We start from the raw sequence: 20,573 nt of genomic DNA on the forward strand, positions 1-20,573 counted from the left end.
ATATATATATATTTCTCTAGAAAAGGATACATATTGAAACACTGTTGTGCAGGAGCGACAATACTAGTGATATTTAATCAAGTATATCATGTATTGTCTAATGTAATTTTGTAATATTCATTATTGCAAATTAATCACTCTCTTTATTTTAAGCTTTTCTAAATTTTACATTGTTTGTAAAATAAAGCACAGTCTGGGCCTTGTACAAAGCACATTTCACTGCCTCTGTAAGGATGTGTAGCAAATAAACTTGACTCTGAATCAGTATCAATTTGAACAGTTCATCAAACGAACCACCCGAGTGAATCGACTCGGTAAAATGAGTCGGAGTCCGAATGTTCATGTCAGAGCGCCTCCCTCTGCAGTGGGCGGACCGACGGCCAGCGCTGCTGCTGCTGTTTGGGACACAGACAGTCTCACGGAAAACATGGCGGAGGCTGCGGCGGTCCCTCCGCATCGCTTCTTCTGTCATTGTTGTAAGGGTGAAGTGAGCCCCAAACTGCCGGTGAGTCCGCGTCGCTTGTAACGCACAGTCGGCTCATCTTAGCGGGTTTCTGTAGTTCCGTTGTCGGTCTCGCAGGTTTCGCTGTTGTGCTAAAGTTAGCATGTTAGCAGTGTATCAACCTGATGTAGGCGAAGGGCCTGCTGTGCCTTGTTGTTTGTATTATAAACACAAAAAATAAATGTATTTATCGATGACCAGCGTTAGTAAACGTAAAACGGATGCTCGTGCACCTACTAAAGGAGAAAACTAACGTGTTTTGTCTTTAGAACAAATGCTACACTCATGTCTTGTGTTTTTGTTGTTTTTGTTATAGCTTTCGTATAAATAGTGACTTTTTAAGACATGTTGGACATTAATAAGTGTTCCGTTCATGCTGTTACCGTTTAGAAATGTTCAAAACATGTCTTTAAATGTGATCAACACTGAACTCTTGTCAAAAGCGAAACCGGAGTATTACATGTTTCTCTTTCTATTATACTTATTTGTAATGTCGCAGATCACAGATCTGTCAGTGGCTGTCTAGTTTCACAACTTATTGGTCAGTGTGTCAGTAAGTCAATCCAACATGAGCTGTCCCGATGTGGATGAGTTGTGTGTAATCCCTTGTTTACTTAACGTCTTACTATACTCAGAAGATGAATCATAACTGGTTCATGCTAAGTGTATATAGTGCTAAGGAGTTGTACTACATGTCAAGATAAGCAGCCATTGTTTTTCTTTTGTTGGAGACCCACAGGTTGACCTGTCTTGACCTGTTCAAATCAGAGAAAAAATAGGGAAGCAGTCTCTTGAATCAGCCAGCAATTGTTGTAACACACATTACAGGGAGTGTCTCTCCTTATGTAGGACTATTTGTTTTAAAATTCAAATGAAAGTGTTGTAGTTCTATGCAAATATGTGTGTCCTCACAGAACCACAGCTATCTGTTTGTTTGTTTACAGTGTTGAGGTCAACAATGCGATTTTTCTGTATTCTGATTCTGATTGTGATTTTGCTTGCCTTCAGGAGTATATCTGTCCCAGATGTGACTCGGGCTTCATCGAGGAGGTTACAGAAGACTCCAGGTGAGCTTGTCAATGGCTGCACTTCCTCATTCATTGTCTCCTATGGCATGTTGTAACTCCTGCACTGCTAGATTACCATGGCGGCTCTTTCAGTGCCTTCTGGTGTATGTAAATAAGTTGATTGTATCACCTGATTCGTAGCACAACCAAACGGGCATGAGAACAAAAAGCTGTCAACATAGGTCCCTCTGATGTCATTTGTTTTTTTTAGTATTGATAAATCAAGCAGATGCAGATCATTCATAGTTTGTGTCACCATTCTGCCAGAGGAACATCAATGATATGAGTAAATTGCATTTAATTCCAGCTCAGTTTAAGTTTAATTTGTGTAATTATACTGGAATTTGTTGAGGAAAGGGTTTAGATCAGTGGTTCTCAATCCTGGTCTTGGATTACTGCAGCACTGCACATTGTGGATGTCTCCTTTTTTAACACACTTTATTTATATGGTTAGGTCTTTAGTAGACCTGTGCTGTGTCTGAAATCATGTACTTTCATAGAATGAACTAAATATCAGAACCTCTCTAACACTGATTGGAATTGTTTGGGATAATATATTTGTTTTGTCCAGCAATGTCTTCATATCTCATGTTGCAGTTGTCCACTGACTCTCTGTTCTTGTGCTTATGATGTACTAACAGCAACCATGAAAATAATTGGTGGTAAATAAGTTATTTCAGATAACTTACTTGGTACCTACAGCAATTACTGTTGCAACCCTACAAAAAATGTATATAATAAGTAAGGGATAATCAACGGCTAGCTGTGCAATTAAACTATTTTATTTACCTATTATTTAAACTAATTTTTTACCTTAAGCAAAGTGATTCAAATCGTTTAATGCACAGCTAGCCATGGATTATCCTGCTTATACCATGGTAATTTGCCAGCATTGACAACTTAAAGCTGTTATGGACATTTACTAGGGATGCGGCGATCCGATACTCAGTATCGGTATCGGCTCGGATACAGACATTTTTGCCGGATCGGTCAAACGAGACTGGTCCAAATCCGATATTGTGTGTATATTATTCTGTGTTATTGTTAAGCCCCACAAAAGACACGACAACATTACAAAGCACCATATTCCAAGTGTTCTGAAGCCATTCCAAGAGGTACAGATGAATATTGAAGTCGTTAAATTTAAGTTCACGTAAATGCTTCCCTCCTCTGCGGCTGTTAGTCATTTTCCATTCAGCATCAAACTGTGTGTCGCCTTTGGTTACGACCGTCAACTCTCTCCAAGATGTTCCTATTATTATACTTTATCTGTAGATAAAGGTCTATGGTTTTACATAAAAGAACTTTATCTTGCTGGAGTTTATTGCTGTTTCTAAATCATGTTACTTTCTCCCTGGTGTTTGTCAGATTACGACACTGGAGAAGAGAGCGCAATGAATTGGTCTTCATGCGCACAGTAACTTATATTTAAAACTGTTAAAAGAAAAGCCTCAATAAACTATTGCATAGATATAATATACTACACATCAATCTCTTCCCTTTGTGCTTTGAACTTTTCAATGCGAAGCGCTGTGACTCCATGTTGCTTCAAGCGCATCATTCTGCGCACGGGATGCGCATAAGCGCTTTGTGCCGCTCTGAGCCTTTTGTTTTGTAATACGTTTGCGCAATGAAAGATTATTAATAGCCTCTCTTATTCTGTCCTATCTATCATATGTTGCTGCCTCATTAAAAAGCTGCACTGAGACCTGAAGCAACATGGAATCACAGCGCTTCGCTTTGAAAAGTTCAAAGCACAAAGGGAAGAGATATTAATGTGTAGTGTATTATATCTATGCAATAGTTTGAGCCTTTTCTTGCCTGATTCTGATTTAATGTCTTTTAATGTCTTTTGAAGAAATGTCTTTTAATTTTATATTATATATTTATATTTAAATATAATTTACTTGTTTTTCATGAATGGATTTTACAACAACACAAAGAGCAATGTGTAACATTTTACCAGATTTAGTGCTACACTTATTTACTTTTATTTGTTCCCCACCAAATAATTATAATCAAACGAGTGATTATCAGGTCAACACACAGAGGTATAGAAATTCTACATTGATTTAAATAAAAAAAACTGTGCTGGTATTGGTATCGGCCGATACTCAGAATTTTTGGGATCAGATCGGTTCCAAAAAAAGGGTATCGGTGCATCCCTAATATTTACAGTGCAATATTTGACTGGAAGGGTAAAAATGATGGTTATTTTCATCAGTTACGGCTCATTAGATATAGCATTCTGCCTGCTTTGAATCAGACACAGATATAAAATAGTGCGTAAGATTACATTTAGCAGCGTCTCTCTCTAATAACGATGAAACGGTGAGTTTAATTACTTCAAAAACAGCGGTGTTACCCCCTCGTTGCTAAAAAATATAATGTAGCGAAGCTATTTTATTAATAAAATCCGTGGGGTATCTGTGTAGTATCTGTGCTTCTGAATGTCTCTGTGTGTGCGCAGCGCGATCTCTGTGTGTGTGCGTGCTTCAATGAAAACAGCGCATTAATATAGAACGGTGATTAAACTGAGTGGAACTACCTGTGCATTAAACAGTTTTTATCTTCCAGCCAATCAGAATCAGGCATTCAAACAGACCATGGTATATGTAATAATTCTGATTTAGTAATTCATGATGATATTTGCTTAAAAAAATTAAGGTGTGTACATTTACATTTGTTCACTGTGTAAAGAATTTTGTTTTTACTTTTTTACCCTACATTTTAGGGTAAACAAAAAACATATGAAACCATCATGAATACAGTGAGTTCATTTCTAAGAACTTGGTTATAAACACATATGTTTTAAGCTAGATTTATAGATTATTTATTTTTTATGATTTTTTTTTTATGTCTATATCTTGGACACTCTTATTTGCCATTGACCTACTTTCACTTCAGTCGCTCAACTCACAGCGTTCTCTTCGATTCATTATTTTTCAACTTTTCAAATCTGATGGTTTCCTGTGGCATTGGTTGAACACAATGTCAGCCGATGCAGTAGGTGATTTAGGTATTCTTCATGTTTCACATTTTATATACTGATTTTTGCATAGTATATAGTAGGGATGTGCTGGTCAGCTTTTAAAGGCAGCATACGTGCCTGTGATATTCCACAGTCCTGTTGAAGTTCAGCTGTTGAATATAAATGGTATCTGAGGCAGCGATTTAAAAAGATTAATTCAATGATTTGAATTAGTGTTCACATTTTTAGAATCTTTTAACGCATGTCTCCATTCTAGCACACAATAAACATTACAGACATTTAATATCTGCTTGGTAATTAGTCATAACTAAAGCTCACATGAAAACCGACATAATCCGTTTCCTTAGGAGGTGCCGTCATACTAAAATGCTTCTGTCGTTGACTGTCTGTCACTGTGGAATAACAAGGCAGCTGTCTTAGCTTTCTGATACAGCCATCAAATAAGTGAGACATCCAAAATGTGCAGTTCGGGATTGAGAAGCACTGGTTTAGATCGATGACTCCCTCACTGTGACAATCAGCTTTACTGCAGTGTATGTTGCTAAGTTCCATCCATTCTATCCCAATAGCCAGGTCTGACATTAATGTGATTGTTTACTCCTCAGTCTTCTGGACAGTAGTTCAAATAGCCTTGATGACACAGCTTCACAGTTTGCTGAGGTATGTGGACCCCTTCCTTCCACAACATCTTCCCTGTCTTGAGATAGAGATTGTGTAGCTGTTGATAAGGAGTTTTTGAAATAAGATTGAATGAGGTACAATTTACTGCTAATTTATAACTATCTCTTTTACTCCCTCTTTTTCTGTAGCTATGGCAGCTGTTGTTCGTGGAGAGGCCGTTCAGTCTGGATCTAGAAAGTCCTGACTCTGAGCGGGTCCCGGGAGGGGGCAGTGGGTCTGGGAGTCTCGGAGCCGGACCTTTCGGCGGTTCTGTCCCAGGTGGGCTTAGTGGGCCCCTGGGTGGCCCTCTAGGCGGAGCAGAGCACTGGGGCCCTGGTCGTCCTCCACGCCTGCACACTCAGAGGAGGTACCGATCCAGAGGGAGCAGTCGACCGGATCGCTCTCCTGCTGTCGAGGGGTAAATTAAATATCTCAGTTTTTCGCATGGTCATGTTCTGTATCACAAATCTGTGGATTTGTTTTCATTCTCTTTAATTTTCCCTGAGGTTGCACTTTCATCTATCATAGATTCTCTTTTGCATTTTAACTAAAATCTGTGTTGAGGGACAGCACGAATAGTGGGTATGCTTAATGAAGACTAAATTGACTCAGATACAGTGGATATGCTAATCTACAAATGCACATTCAGCTGGCAGTCAGACAGCAAACATAATGACAGTTTGCAGATTAAACAAGCTGTTATGATGCATTTTGAGGACTATAGAATCATTTTGTTTGCAAGAAAAGTACAATGATTTATAAATCTACCTCTCTCTTTTGTGTATATATACACAGATGAGCCATTACATGATGACCAATAATCTAATAACCATCTAGTAACCTCTAGGACCTCCTTTAGCCTGCAAAAACAGCGGCCACATGGTGAGACATTGAGTTGATGAGGTGGCGATAGGTCTCCTGGGGTATCTGGTACCATAATATCAACAGCAGGTCCTCCAGTTCTCGTACATTGCGGGGTAGTGGTGATGTAGCGCAAACCCACTTTTCCGAGTCAAACCACAAATGTTCAGTTGGATTCATGTCAGGCCAAGGCATTAACAGAAATTCACCACCATGTTCCTCGAACGACTCTTTGATGATTCTGATAGTGTGGCATGGCACATTATCCTGTTGATAATGGCCTTCACCGGCAGGGAACACAGTTGCCATGAATGGGTGTAGTTAGTCTGCAAAAATGTTCAGATACCTGACAGCTATCAGGGATTGTGTAATTGGGATAATGGGGCCTAAAGTGTCCCAAAACAAACGCTGCCAGCCTGTGTTGGCCCAACAGTGCATCCAGGTGCCATAGCCTCTGTTGGTAATCAGTGTATCCACGCTTGGCCTTAAATGTGATGCATCAGGAATCTTGATTTGTCAGATCAGGCCACTTTCTTTCAATCATCCATGGTCCAATCTCGAAGATCTTGGGCCCATTTCATGCGTTATTGGTGATGGCGTGCAGTTAGCATGGGGATTTGCGATGAACTGTGTGCTATGACACATTGCCCTGGTCACCACTGTTGTACACTCATTCAAAAGTTTGTGATCGGTAGGATTTTTAATGTTTTTAAAAGACGTTTCATCTGCTTACCAAGGCTGCATTTATTTAATTAAAAAAACAGTAAAATTGAGAAATATTATTAAGATTTAAAATAACTGTTGTCTATTTGAAAATATTTTAAAATGTCATTTATTCCTGTAATGGCAAAGCTGAATTTTCAGCATCGTTACTCCAGTCTTCAGTGTCACACGATCCTTGAGAAATCATTCTAATATGCTGATTTGCTGCTCAAGAAACATTTATTGTGTACAATTGTACAAAATATTTGTGTAAAATTTTTTTTTTTTTTTTCAGGATTCTTTGATGAATAGAAAGTTCAAAAGAACAGCATTTATTTGAAATATAATCTTTTGTACACTCAAAAAAATAACTCTTTGAACGAACATAAAAAAATCATGGAAAGGATTTCCACATGATTAAGTTGCTTTATTTCAGCATTATGCAATTCTGTTATTCCAATTTAATGTACTTACGTTGGGTCAACACAACCAACTTAGTTTTTATTAACATTAAAGGTTTATTTTTACTCTATGCAAAATCCTTGAGTTGTGACAAAACAACTAAGGAAGAATCTATGTAAAATAGTTATGTCCAACTTACTCAATTCAATCATGGACAGTGGTTCCACATGATTGAGAAAATCCAATAGATTTAACCATGTTAAATTAACTAGAATCAATTGTGTTCATTTTTAAATAAAAAGCAATAAATAAATAAATAAATTGTTTTCATATACATTGATTTTTACAATTAATTCTTCTTGTTTAATTTTGTGATTTACATAACTTTTGTGATGTTCTGTGTTAGAAATCTAGATGTGATACTGGATGCATCCTAAATTGCCTTAACCAAAAACATTGTAAAGCCTAAATTGATCATAAGTCCATTGGTGGCAATGGTTTTACAATCAACATAGGCTTACAATGCTTTTAAGAAATGCAACCCAGAGCACTACCACAGTGATTACTTTCTTATTAAAGTAATTTGAAAGTTTGTTAGCAGGTCCTCAACCTAAGCACAAGTGCAACAATTCACCACAATGGTAACCCTAAAACTATTAATTAACAGAAACTTTTAAATACCAACATAATAGAACAGTAAACATTAAAAAGTCTTTCCATTTTCTCATCTTCCTAAAAACTGCTTAAACTAACACTTTATTTCAACATTTACACTCCTAGTTCAGCCCCTTTGCAAAGCATGATGGGAAGTGAAAATCCTGTTTGATTGAGTCCTGGTTGGGTTTACTTGATTGAATCATGTTATTCCAATATGAAAACAACAAGTTAAGTCAAAGAGTAATCGTTTCAAGTCAATTTAACATGAATCAATCACATTTAAACCAGAAACCTGATACAATGGCGTTGAATCAAAATAAGTTGTTTAAATAAGGTGAACAGCATCAAAAAATCATTTTTTTCAGTGTAACATTATAAATGTCTTTACTGTCACTTTTGATCGATTTAAAGCATCCTTGCTGAATAAAAGTATTATTTTTCTTTTAAAAAAAAAAATCAAATAAAAAAATCTTACTGACCCCAAACTTTTGAACGGTAGTGTATAATGTTACAAAAGCTTCGTATTTCAGATAAATGCTGTTCTTTTGAACTTTCTATTCATCAAGGAATTCTGAAAAAAGAAATTCTGTTTCTTGAGCAGCAAATCAGCATATTAGAATCCATGCACCACTTTTGATACGTACTCACTACAGCGGCACGTGAACAACCTACAAGCTGCACCCTTTCTGAGATCAAAGTTTCGGGGCGCCATGCCATCACAATTTGTCCTTCATCAAACTCCTATAACTCGGCAACTTTTCTCATTCTGACACCGAACACTCTACCGACCGAAAGCCAGTCCTTGGGAGGTATATATAGGCCTACTGCTCTGTGAACTGCACCTGCAGCACCGTTCGGTTGCGAGGCGCGCTCATTGCTCTAGGCTGGGGGTGGTCATTATGTAATGGCTCATTGGTGTATCTATCTATCTATCAATCTATTGATTGATCGATATACAAACGCACACATACTAGACAGAGATAGATTTATGCATCATTGTTGGTATGAATAGGCCATTTGACAGTGTTATTTCTAAATGCCAGAATATTTAGATTTCTTTAATAACAATTAATTAAACATGACAAACTGGATATAGGCATAATGATTAGCAAATAAAAAATAAAAAAAAACTGGTAATAGACCAATAAGACAAGGTCTACCACAATATTAGAATAGGTCAGGGGTGGTGAACTCTGGTCCTGGACAGCCTCAGTCCTGCAGAGTACAGCTCCAACCCTGATTAAAAACTCACCTGCCTGTAGCTTTCTAGTAACCCTTCAGACCTTGATTAGCTTGTTCAGGTGTGTTTGATTAGGGTTGAAGCAAAACTCTGCTGGACTGTGGCTCTCCAGGACCGACGTTCGCCACCCCTGCAATACGTATGTAGTAAGCTTGTACAGAATGGTTTATGTCCCAGCTTAGAAATCTGAGTGAGACTCTTCTTCTCAAGAACAATGTATAAAACTGTTGTGTTCCACAAAATATATAGTGCTTGAAGTTACTGGCAAAATGTACATGTACTGTGAGTCAGCTGACTGATTAAAACAGCTCATGAAATGTCAAAAAATAAATAAATAAAAAATAAGGAAGTTGGCAGAATTCCCCAGTACCAATATCAGTTCCTCACTGATGTTTCTGCTCTCCTTCTAGAATAGTACAGCAGTTTCTTGCAGGCCTTTTTGCCAATTCAGGAGTACCAGGCTCTCCTCCACTGTCATGGTAAAGAAAACATTCAATATTTATGGAACTATGTAATTTGCTGCCAGTTGTGTGTGTGTGTGTGTGTGTGTGTGTGTGTGTGTGTGTGTGTGTGTGTGTATATAGACAATGTTACATATAACAATGTTTTCTCCAATCTCAGTTTAAATATGGTAAGGCCGGTAATCTTGATGTTTGTGTGTGTGTGTTAGGACGGGCATGCTGCACTCAAACCCCGGGGACTATGCCTGGGGACAGGGGGGTCTGGATGCAGTCATCACACAGGTAGTTGAGCATGATGATACGTGTACATGTTACCATATCCGTGCCTCTGTGCAGACAAGCTGATAATCTCTCTCTTTCTCTCCCTCAGTTACTGGGTCAGTTTGAGAACACTGGTCCTCCTCCTGCTGAGAAAGAGAAAATTTCCTCCCTCCCCACTGTTATCATCACTCAGGAACACACTGGTTAGTCTCTCCTCTCTCTTCCCTTTTCTTTGAAACACTTCTTCTGCTCTGTGAGGAACGCTGTGCCATTTGTTATGATTTAAGGCTCACAGACTCAGTGGGGGTCATTGACCTACCAGTATGAGTCTTGTGTGGTGATGAATTATAATTCCTATTTAAGGCAACGCTTGTCTACCGAAATTTCATTATTCTCACCCCCTGCACGCTGTCTCTCTCTCTCTCTCTCCCTCTCCTTGTCTTCTAGACTGCAATATGGAGTGCCCTGTATGTAAGGAAGACTATATGGTCGGTGAGCCGGTCCGGCAGCTGCCCTGTAACCACATCTTCCATAGTGACTGCATCGTGCCCTGGCTTGAACTGGTGAGTGAAACAATAGAGAGGAAGGAACGGGACAAAAGGCAGGGAATGAGGAAAAGACATAGGAAAAAGTTTAGAAAAGCATTTAGATATGAGAATCTTTTGAAGTAGGGAAAAAAAATGATGTGGTTATGGAAATATTCCTAGATACCTAGTAAGCACAGTGTCTTCTTGAAAGCATTTCATTTTATTTGTGTACAAACATCTGATAAATAGAATGAAAAGAGTTGTCACACTTCAAAATTATAAATGTAAAAACATCTGGAACATTTTATTTTGTATTTCAAAAATGTATTTTAAATACATAAATCTGAAATACTGCCCATCCTTGTCAGAGGGTTATAACTTCAATCTTAACATTATTTAAGCAGTTGTAATTGTACTAGTTCAGATGTAGCTTCTGTGCCACCTCTAATGTGCAAAGATGAATTTTGTTGTTAGTGATTTCATTTGACTGGTTACAGCTCTATATTAGTGTCTTATTATTCTAATTGTATGTATTGATTAAATATAAGACATTTATCTGGCTGTTAATGTGAAACTTTTAGATGAATTTAAGAAATGCTGGTCTGGTATTGATCTTGATTCACCCTTGTCTCGCCCTGCCTTGGTCTTGGTCTCGGTTTAAGGTGGTCTTGTCTACACTACATTTTAGTGCAGATGAGCAAACAGTCTTCTCAAGCACATTTTATTGACATCTCAGCGATATCTATGTGCTTTTCAGGGTACTAAAGTCATCAAAACTATGAAATACCACAAATGGAAGTAACAGAATGTGGTGACCAAAAAAAAAAAAAAAGTTGCAATTTTTGTTTTGTACTGATGGCTAGACCAGGGGTTTTCAAACTTTTTAATGCCATGGGCCCCAAAAATAGGATGATAACCTTGATCCTCTTCCATAAAGTTCAAAAGTTGGGGGTCATTTATTTGACCAAAAATACAGTAAAAACAGTAATACTGTGAAATATTATTACAATTATAATATAAAATTAAAGCTGCAAGCAGCGATGAAAGGCCCCTCGCACCCGGGCTCACCGCCACCCGTTGGCCTTAGGAAAACAGTGAACAGTGGGCGACATGCATGTAAGCGAGTAAATACAGGAGAATATGGCAAAGTTATTTCAAAGTGCCACACTTCCTGCTGCCAATAGGTGGCACTTTGACTGTAACTGAATATTGCCATGTTGATGTCTTCAGGCCAGGACTGTTATCAAACGTGAACTTTGGAGCAGATCAAACATTGTATGCCTGAGTTACAACAACTTCCTGTTTCGTGGCGTTAATCACATACTTTAGCACTTAGCCAAGTGTTGCATGATTTAACATGTTTCTAGTATGCTTGGCACTTTGTGGCATATTGAAATGTGTTTCTGGGAGCGAGTCACAGTGTAAAGCATGCCATTTCCTGTTACCAGCAGGTGGCGCTATGACTAACTGAAAATTGGCATATAGATATCTTTAGACCAGGACTCTTATCACACATGTGAAGTTTGGGGCAGATCAGACATTGTATGCCTGAGTTACAGCAGAACCTCAAAAAGGTGATTCATTTTGGAGAAGAAGAATTGACTGAGCAATTACAATAGGGTCCTCACACCATCGGTGCTCGGGCCCTAATAACTGTTTTGTTTATTCTAATTATAATTTTTCTAATTTATTTCTGTGATGCAAAGCTGAATTTTCAGCATCATTACTCCAGTCTTCAGTGTCGCGTGATCATTCTAAAATTCTGATTTGGTGCTGAAGAAACATTATCAATGTTGAAAACAGTTGTACTGCTTTTGTGAAAACTGGTATACTTTTTTTTTCAGGATTCTTTGATGAATAAATAGTTCAAAAGAACAGCTTTTATTTGAATTAGTAAAGAAATGTATTTAACTGTCCTTGTGGAGTAAAAGTATTCAAAAAAAAAAGTATTTAACTCAAACTTTTGAATGGTAGTGTAAGTGTGATGTTAAAAAAGACAGCGTTGTTTGTTAAATTAAATAATTGGCTTATATGTTGTTATTGTTCTAAAGCCACTGCAAATTAAGTAAATGTTATCTGGAAAATACTTACTTTTGTGTTAAGTTGACTGGTGGTGTAGGTGTGTTCCTGATGCAAATGTTCTTCAAGAGGTAGACAGAAAAAATTATGCTAATATTAAGTTGTAGCCAAAATGTAACCCGTCACATGTATCCTTTGTGGGTAATACAATCCCAAAATGCATTGTTACAAGTTCACGGGTAACGAGATTGTGAACTGAGTTTATATTAGAAAATGATTTTTTTTTTTTTTTTCACTTCACTTGTGAGGTTCCAGTTTGAGTTCAAACTGTATTTTTTTTTAAGATCACAAACAGTCACTGACATACCCTTCTCTCTTCTTCCTCCCTGAAGCACGACACGTGTCCTGTGTGCAGGAAGAGCCTGAATGGGGAAGAAAGCGGCACTCAGTCCTCATCAGAGCCTTCCTCCCTAAACACTGATCCTCGCACACCGGAGAGATGGTCCTTCTGAAACACATACACTCACACGTCTGCCCGTGTCATCTGAGCTCTCTGTCTTAACCCAAGCTTGTTCGTCTCTCTTTCCTTTTTTTGTCTATTCTTTGTGTTCATCCCACCATGCTGGTATATTTTTACTATGGTTTGTTTACTACTTTTCTCTAACACAGTCCTTTTTTAGTTGTCTATCCCAGTGTCTCCGTATCTTTCCCATATTCTCAGACATCTTTGATTCCTTCCAGTTTTCCGCATAGCATTTCCCTTAGTTTATCCATTCTTATTCCTACCCTGAGTGAACAAACAAACAGTGCAGGATGAGGGTAGGGTCGGGCACATATTGTTGCTTTAGCAGCACAACTCTCAACCCACATTTAAATCGTACAGTGTTTGGTTTCCCAGAGACGAGCTGTACTCCCCAGATAGCGCCTCTTATCGTTCGATGTGAATTCTCGTTGGGATGGGGTGGCGTGTCTTTGCGGTTTATAAACGTCGCTTTACATCCCCAGGCCTTTCCTTGTTCTTGCATCCTTTTTTTTTTTTTTTTTTTTTTCCTCCACTTGTCCAGGGGATCATGAAGTTTTGTCTTTCTCCATCTCTGGTGTGTATATATCACAAACCCATCGATGTCATTCAGTGTAATTTGATTTAGTTCTTTTCACTCTCATTTCTATTACAGTTTTTTCTAATGTAAATAATTTTAGTTGGAAAACTCATTTAAGGAAGACAAAAAACATTGATGATGAAAATGACAATGAATCGCTAAATATTAAAGTATATAAATATATATTATATGATGTGTATGACCACGATGTATTAATAATAAAACTGAATAAAAACCAGGAAACATGTTGATCTTGCTATGACACAGGCAAACAACAAAAGCATTCAGACCTTCATATGATTTTTGTTTACATAAATGTTTTCTCAGAAAAAATGGCTGTAAAATGTTGCATTTGCGTCTTTTTAATTCATAATACCTTCAGTGCAAGAAACTTCATACATCGAGTTTTTCTCCAGGGATGTTAACATTTTTTAAAACATGACCCAATCACATCATGCTTTTTACTGCCTCTAAAACTGATAATTGTCCCATAAATCACTATTGTCTTCTGAAATGATTTCTTTGTAATCATGTTTGCTGCAGTCATTTGAAATGTTACAGGCCTTAAAGCATGACTGAAATTATTTTCAGAGTTACTCATTAAGGTGCATTTGTGGGTTATTGACCCAGTGTGTAGCATGGCCGCTCAGTGTCTGTTCCACAGTAGTGTGAGGATGGAGTGAGGTGCAGCACTTCCTGGCAAAAAGCCCAGCGTTTGATCCCAAACTTCAAACTGCACCTCTTTTTCAGACCTGCAGTTTCAGAAACATTTTATATCAAACTGAATACATGTAATAATGACTGCTACGTAACAACACTAGATGAGTGTAAATGAGAACATCAGTCTTACCTGTTGAGAATGATGAACACTGCTGAGGCATCAGGTCTGATATAGGCAGATATTTCCAGGCTGGTGTGCTGACTGAAGGACACGCCCACTCTCTGTGACCCCTCCCACAGGAACTTGCTGTCAGTTTTAAAAGCACAAAAACTATTCTATTTAACAATGCTGTATTTGGATTTTATGATTCAGATTTATAAAATATCACATTGTTTTACACAACCCAAGTTTGACACAAATGCCTACTTCTATATTTGCAATTAAATTACATAATTGGCTACGTGAAATTTAAACTAGATGGCATTTTTGTGCAAGAGCTGAATTCTGCCAGAGTTAACAGTGCTTTAAAATGAGTCGAACCTGAAGTGGGCCATGCTGTAGAAGGTGGGCTGCTTGTAGAAGACATCTTTACTTGCGTCCACAATAATGGGGCTGTCCACAAAGTTCTTAATCCAGCTTGGCCCTCCATCCTGATCAAGGGCCAAGTTCCAGTCTGTCCAGCCTGTCACATAGTTATTCAGGTCCTAAATAAAGAGCAAGTTGGAGAGATAAAAGGTACATTTTATAATAATTTTTAAATAATTACATTTAAAAAATTCTATATATTATGTCACAACCACTTTGTATATTAATGGCACTGCAGCCCTCAACAAAGTTAATTTTAAAATATATTTGTGACCCTGGACCACAAAAGCAGTCATAAGGGTCCATTTTTTTGAAATTGAGATTTATACATCATCTGAAAGCTAAATAAATAAGCTTTCCATTGATATATGGTTTGTTAGGACAATATTTGGTCGAGATGCGACTATTTGAAAATCTGGAATCTGAGGGTGCAAAAAAAAATCAAAATATTGAGTAAATTGAGTAAATCGCCTTTAAAGTTGTCCAAATGAAGTCCTTAGCAATGAACATCCACTCACAAAAATACATTTTTGATATATTTACGGTAGGAAATTTACAAAATATCTTCATGGAACATGATCTTTACTTAACATCCTAATGATATTTGTCATAAAAGAAAAATCGATAATTTTGACCAATACAATGTATTGTTGGCTATTGCTACAAATATACCCGTGCAACTTATGACTGGTTATATGGTCCAGGGTCACATTTTATAATCCTTTTTGGGGAAAAAAAAAAAAAAAAAAAGATGGTGAGGGAAAAGTCTTAAATATAATTAAATATAAAATGTAATATTAAATAATATATGTTAAATATACTTTACAGGTAAGCCTTTACTAAAAATAACAGTAATTTGTATTTAATATGTATAATTCTGTATTTCCTACTAAATCCTCAAAATCAAAATTTTTATTATATAGTATATAATAATTTTTATCTATACTGATTTTTCAAATATATTTCTGAAGCGTTGAGATAATCATGTACCTGTATGATGTCATGTGCATAGTTTTCTGCTCTGTCCCAGCTGCCCAGACGCACACCATGGTCCACCGGACTCCACCCTGAACACGCCTCAGTTGCAAACAGGAAGTACTCTGGGTAGAGGTGGTGTGTGGTTGTCAGTGTGATGTCTGGAGGTACAAGACGGTCCAGGTACCAGTGAACACCAATGCCGTGGACATAACGTGCTGCTTGTACGTCACTCAGAACCTACAACAGGGAAGAGAAGTGGACTTTTACCACCATCTGCATCTTAATGAACATCTTCCCATCCCTCTTTTTGTCCACCCATCCTCACTTACCACTTTAGCCCAGTGTGGAAGCAGAACTCGGTTGTCATCGAGGATCATAAGGCAGGGTCTTGGGAAAGGATGAGGAATGGAGTGCTGGACCCAAATCCAGGGCAATCCAGTCACGCTGTGTCTCCGGAGTGAAACCCAAAGCCTGAAAACTGTAATTTGTCATTTCGCCTGCAGTGGGCTCGTTCCCTGACGTCAACCCCCAGAATGAAAGATTATATTTCCCATACTCCTCTAGAAATCTAAATAGGACATGTAAAAGTCATCATTAAAAGGATCAAAAAAGGATGAAATGAAAATTACTATTATGAAAAAAATATTATAGTCCATTTAGTTTAGATATTTGTATTTAAATGCAGAATTAGGTTCCTTCATGCACCTAATGTAGTACTGAGCCCAGGTCTTATGCTCTTTGCCTCCTGGCTTGCCTTTGAGTGAGCCCTTCCCAGTCAGTGCGTCATTGGTCTTCAGCCAGGCGGGGGCGCTCCAGGCGCTGGCAAACAGATTGAGAGGCTGAGCAGAGAGAGCCTGTGCCCGCTGCAGCAGGGGAATCTGCGGGAGAAAGATGAAATGAATGAGAATATGACACTATGGTGTTGTGATTAGAGGTGTGCAATATGTATCGTCCACGGTAATTTTGTAATTGTTGTTTTAACAATGTGCAAGCAGACATTATTGAGTCTGTCACTCACTTTGCAAAATTGCACCTTGAGAGTCCATGCATTTACTGTGTGATGTAGCCTATTAGAATGATCTCCATGCAACACACAGTGGTGTACATCACTTAATGAATCTGCATTTTTGATTGAATCGGTTGTGTGAATGATTCAATAATCATTCATAAGCACTTGCTTATGACAAGGATTACTGGTGGTTACTACTGGTGGTTCCTACACGATCACCATGTACTCAGGGCCTAAAACTAACTTTTTGCCACAACTGCCAATGGCTGGTGCCTTAAGAAAATTTACCGGCCATGAAACTGTTTTTGCAAGAACAGGCAGTAATGACACCAAAATTTTAGATTCGGTGAAAACTCACAATTCTCTATTCCAATTTCGATACCACAACTAATAGCCTAACTAATATAAATTTAAAACATTATTAAGGACAAGTAAACAGTTAGTAAAAAAAAAAAAAAAAAGCACAAATAAATACAATAACAAAGATACTAATGAAATAAATAATGCTTTTCAGGTAGTTCTAACAGCAGTTTTTATATACAGAAGTTTAATAAAGTAAGAAAATGTAAAATAACACTGCATAGTCCTTTGTTTGATTAACATTAAAAACACAAACAGCAGCAGAAATATTAGGCTGCTGTCACTTTAAGAGTGATACTGTACACATGCGTTTACTTTCTCAACTTTACATTCACTTAAGACATAACAGACCCGGTTTCACAGACAAGGCTTAAGCTAGTCCCAGACTAAAATGCATGTTTGAGCTGTTTTAAATGAAAGCAATTTGTACTGACATATCTTAAAATATTTAAATTAAAATTATTAAATTAAATCGTGCGCACGACTTATTAATTCATTCCCTCGATTTACTAAAACGTGCGCATGATTTACTATTTGGTTCCCTCGATTTATTTACTAAAATGTGCGCACGATTTACTATTTCGAGGGAACAAATTAGTAAATTGTGCGCACGATTTAGCCTACTATTTTTTTCCTGCATGATATGTCTGGAGCTCCGTAGAAATGAGCTCCCTTTCGCTTTAATATTTAAATTATCAAGGCTTAAACTTTTTTTGACGATGAAGCACTGGCCAGTCAACTGTCCCGAACGTCGTTTACGTTTGTTCACGTCCATGCATTGTTAGAAATCGACTATATAAATCATTTTATATAGTCGCCAACGCCAATTTTTACTAGCAGTTGGCACTTAGAGAGTGTTCATTTTAGGGCCTAGATGTACTAGATGTGTTTTTCGCGTACTGGTGGCCATGTTGTCAAAACAATCCCTGTTCACGAAAATGACTAAAAACGCTGTATTATGCATGCCAGGCCAGTAGTTGGCAATGTCACTTTGTAAAGAAACACCACACGCCTATAGACTGAATACGTAATAAGTATGCGCATGATGTCACTGTTATCTCAAATTCACAAAGAAAAAAAAAAAAAAACACTATAATATTTTGTCAATATCGTGCACCCCAAATTTGTGATGGTGTGTTTCTGTATGTGTATGATACCTTCATGTGAATATCCTCTTTGGCAAGGGTGAAGTTCTGGAGATCGTAGTCCCCTGGGGTGTCAGCGTATGTATAGAGGCGAGTTGAAAAATCACAACTGGCCACTGGCACTCTCACGAAACGGTACTCTATACCTGTGACAGACAGGGATGTGCACCATTCAGAACTGAGAATGCTGAAACCATTTTCATTCTCTGTCCCTCTCTGTCTCTGTCACTCTCACCGTCTGGGGAGAAGTACTGTCTGAGCAGCTGGTCCTGAGCTCCAGAGGACAGAGACAGAATATTCATGGCTGCCGCATCTGTCATGGCACCTCCAAATCCTTTAATGCGCTGGTACTTCTGACTGGGATTCAGAGTGATTCTGAGAGCTGAGATTCAGGAGAGAAGAAAGAGAGGGGTTCAGCATTTGACATAATATTAAATATATATAATTTTTATTTATTTAATACTTCTTTCTCTACTTGATTTTTCCCTCCTTTCTTAAAGTCACCATGAAATCAAAATGGACAATACTTATTTTTTTATGGAATAGTTTTTTTTATATATATATATAATTCAGCCGTGCACATCTTTTTTTTTTTTAAATTCATGTTCCCTTGTAATCTTTAATCAAAACAACTTTTCCTCCCTCTTGCAGTGACATCTCTTCTCTGATGATGTGTTTACTGGCGTGAGGGCGGGACAACCTGTCACTCACATGACATCACAGCAATAGCAAACCACAACCATCCAATCAATTCCTAATGGACAAAATCAAGACCTACTCTACATTTTTTCATGTTTGAGAAGCCGTTTCACTCGGATATATGTAACATCTAGGGAAGAAAAGACCATCACAACTCACCAACTTTAAAAGGTGCACCCTTGACAAAATGTAAAACTGGACTGATTCTGTGTGACAATTGTATTATTTTGATATAATGGCCAAAAAAAAGTAACAATACAATAACTATAACTTGTATTTATTTATTTACATTTTTTCACCCAAAAATGAAAATTGCAAAAATTGATTACTTTTACAATCTCTTTTTGCACTTTTTGATGTGTGAAAGTTGTGTGAACTCTCAGAGGATGGACAAAAATATCTTCATTTGTGTTTTCCGAAGATGAACTTTAGACTTATGTGTTTGGAAAGGGTACTAAATGACAGAATTTTCATTTTGGGGTGAAATAACTCTTTAAAGGGTTAGTTCACCTGAAAATGAAAATTCTGTAATTTATTACTCACCCTCATGTCATTTTAAACCCATAAGACTTTAGTTCATCTTCAGAACACAAATGAAGATCTTTTTGATGAAATCCGAGAGCTTTCTGTCCTTCCATAGACAGCTACATAACTACCACTTTGACACTTCAAAAAGTTTATAAAACTAATGACAGAATTCTCATTTTTGGGTGAACTATCCCTTTAAAGGCCTAACACTCAAATGATCTAACAAATCTCAGTTGTGCATTGTCTCTTTTAAAGTTGGGATGAAACGAAAATTGCGATGGTCTTTTCTTCATTATTGTGACGTATGTAGGGCGGGACTTTATTTTTTTCAACCGGGAATTGACTGGATGGTTGTAGTTTGCTATTGCTGTAATCTGTTACAGGTTGTCCCACCCTTGCGCCAGTAAACAAGTCAACAGAGAAAATATGTAATAGCAAAAGGAAGAGTAAAGTTATTTTTTATATAAATATTTCATAAAAAAATAAGAATTGTCCATTTTATTTCATGGTGACTTTAATAGCACTCACCTGCACCTGTGCTGTTTTTCTGGAACTGGCCTTGACTCCTCACGAGTCTGCTGCCAGATTTACTGCTGACATATGACAAGAACTGACCGGAATCTGGCAACACAATCCGGCCCATCGAGTCGCAGTATGTCGCATTGCACACGCACACAACCGAACCATGAGCGAAATTCAGTGCTAGACAGTCCTTACTGTCAGCTGGACAAAGTGACACAAACAAGCAAACAGATAAAATTAAGACAACAGTAGTTTGACATATATCATTTATCTGATTATATTTAGATAAACACACCTCTTGCGATACTGATTACTCCAGTGAGCAGAATGAAAAGAGCGGTTTCTCTCATTCTGTCGATGAGATGCAGCGGAGATTCTTGTTACATGTAAACAACAACGCTTTTTAAAATATTTAAACGTGCTCTCACGACTTATTAGCAGACAACCCCCTCTATGTATTTAAAGTTTGTCTGAAGCCTAAAAACGGAAATATTATTATCATTACTGTCCCCTAAATGTTGTTTAAAGGACCACTTTCCTTCACTTTTACATACTGTTTCTGAGCTATAAACAATCACGCACCTTTCGACTGAGTTCCGGGTGAGGCTGCGGCCACATGACCACCTCCTTTCACC

At 37.6% G+C, this 20,573-nt stretch overlaps 2 protein-coding genes across 2 annotated transcripts; one reads left to right on the forward strand and one right to left on the reverse strand.

The window, feature by feature from the left end:
- Positions 1-339: 339 nt before the first annotated feature.
- On the forward strand, positions 340-13,734 carry rnf115a (ring finger protein 115a). Its single transcript, XM_051864579.1, has 9 exons — positions 340-505; positions 1,511-1,569; positions 5,167-5,221; positions 5,371-5,639; positions 9,494-9,562; positions 9,754-9,826; positions 9,915-10,008; positions 10,253-10,368; positions 12,744-13,734. The coding sequence occupies exons 1-9, from the start codon at positions 428-430 to the stop codon at positions 12,861-12,863; spliced, it is 933 nt and encodes a 310-aa protein (XP_051720539.1). The 5' UTR covers positions 340-427; the 3' UTR covers positions 12,864-13,734.
- Positions 13,735-13,797: 63 nt separating this feature from the next.
- gba (glucosidase, beta, acid) lies at positions 13,798-20,555 on the reverse strand. Its single transcript, XM_051864576.1, is given in 11 exon segments — positions 13,798-14,203; positions 14,302-14,418; positions 14,653-14,816; positions 15,688-15,912; positions 16,005-16,055; positions 16,057-16,243; positions 16,381-16,553; positions 18,202-18,335; positions 18,425-18,571; positions 19,945-20,139; positions 20,234-20,555. Coding segments are annotated over 11 exon segments (1,554 nt in total). The 5' UTR covers positions 20,289-20,555; the 3' UTR covers positions 13,798-14,097.
- Between the last annotated feature and the right edge of the window lie 18 nt (positions 20,556-20,573).

This window comes from Ctenopharyngodon idella, chromosome 16, assembly GCF_019924925.1.
Source record: "Ctenopharyngodon idella isolate HZGC_01 chromosome 16, HZGC01, whole genome shotgun sequence".
Lineage (NCBI taxonomy): Eukaryota > Metazoa > Chordata > Actinopteri > Cypriniformes > Xenocyprididae > Ctenopharyngodon > Ctenopharyngodon idella.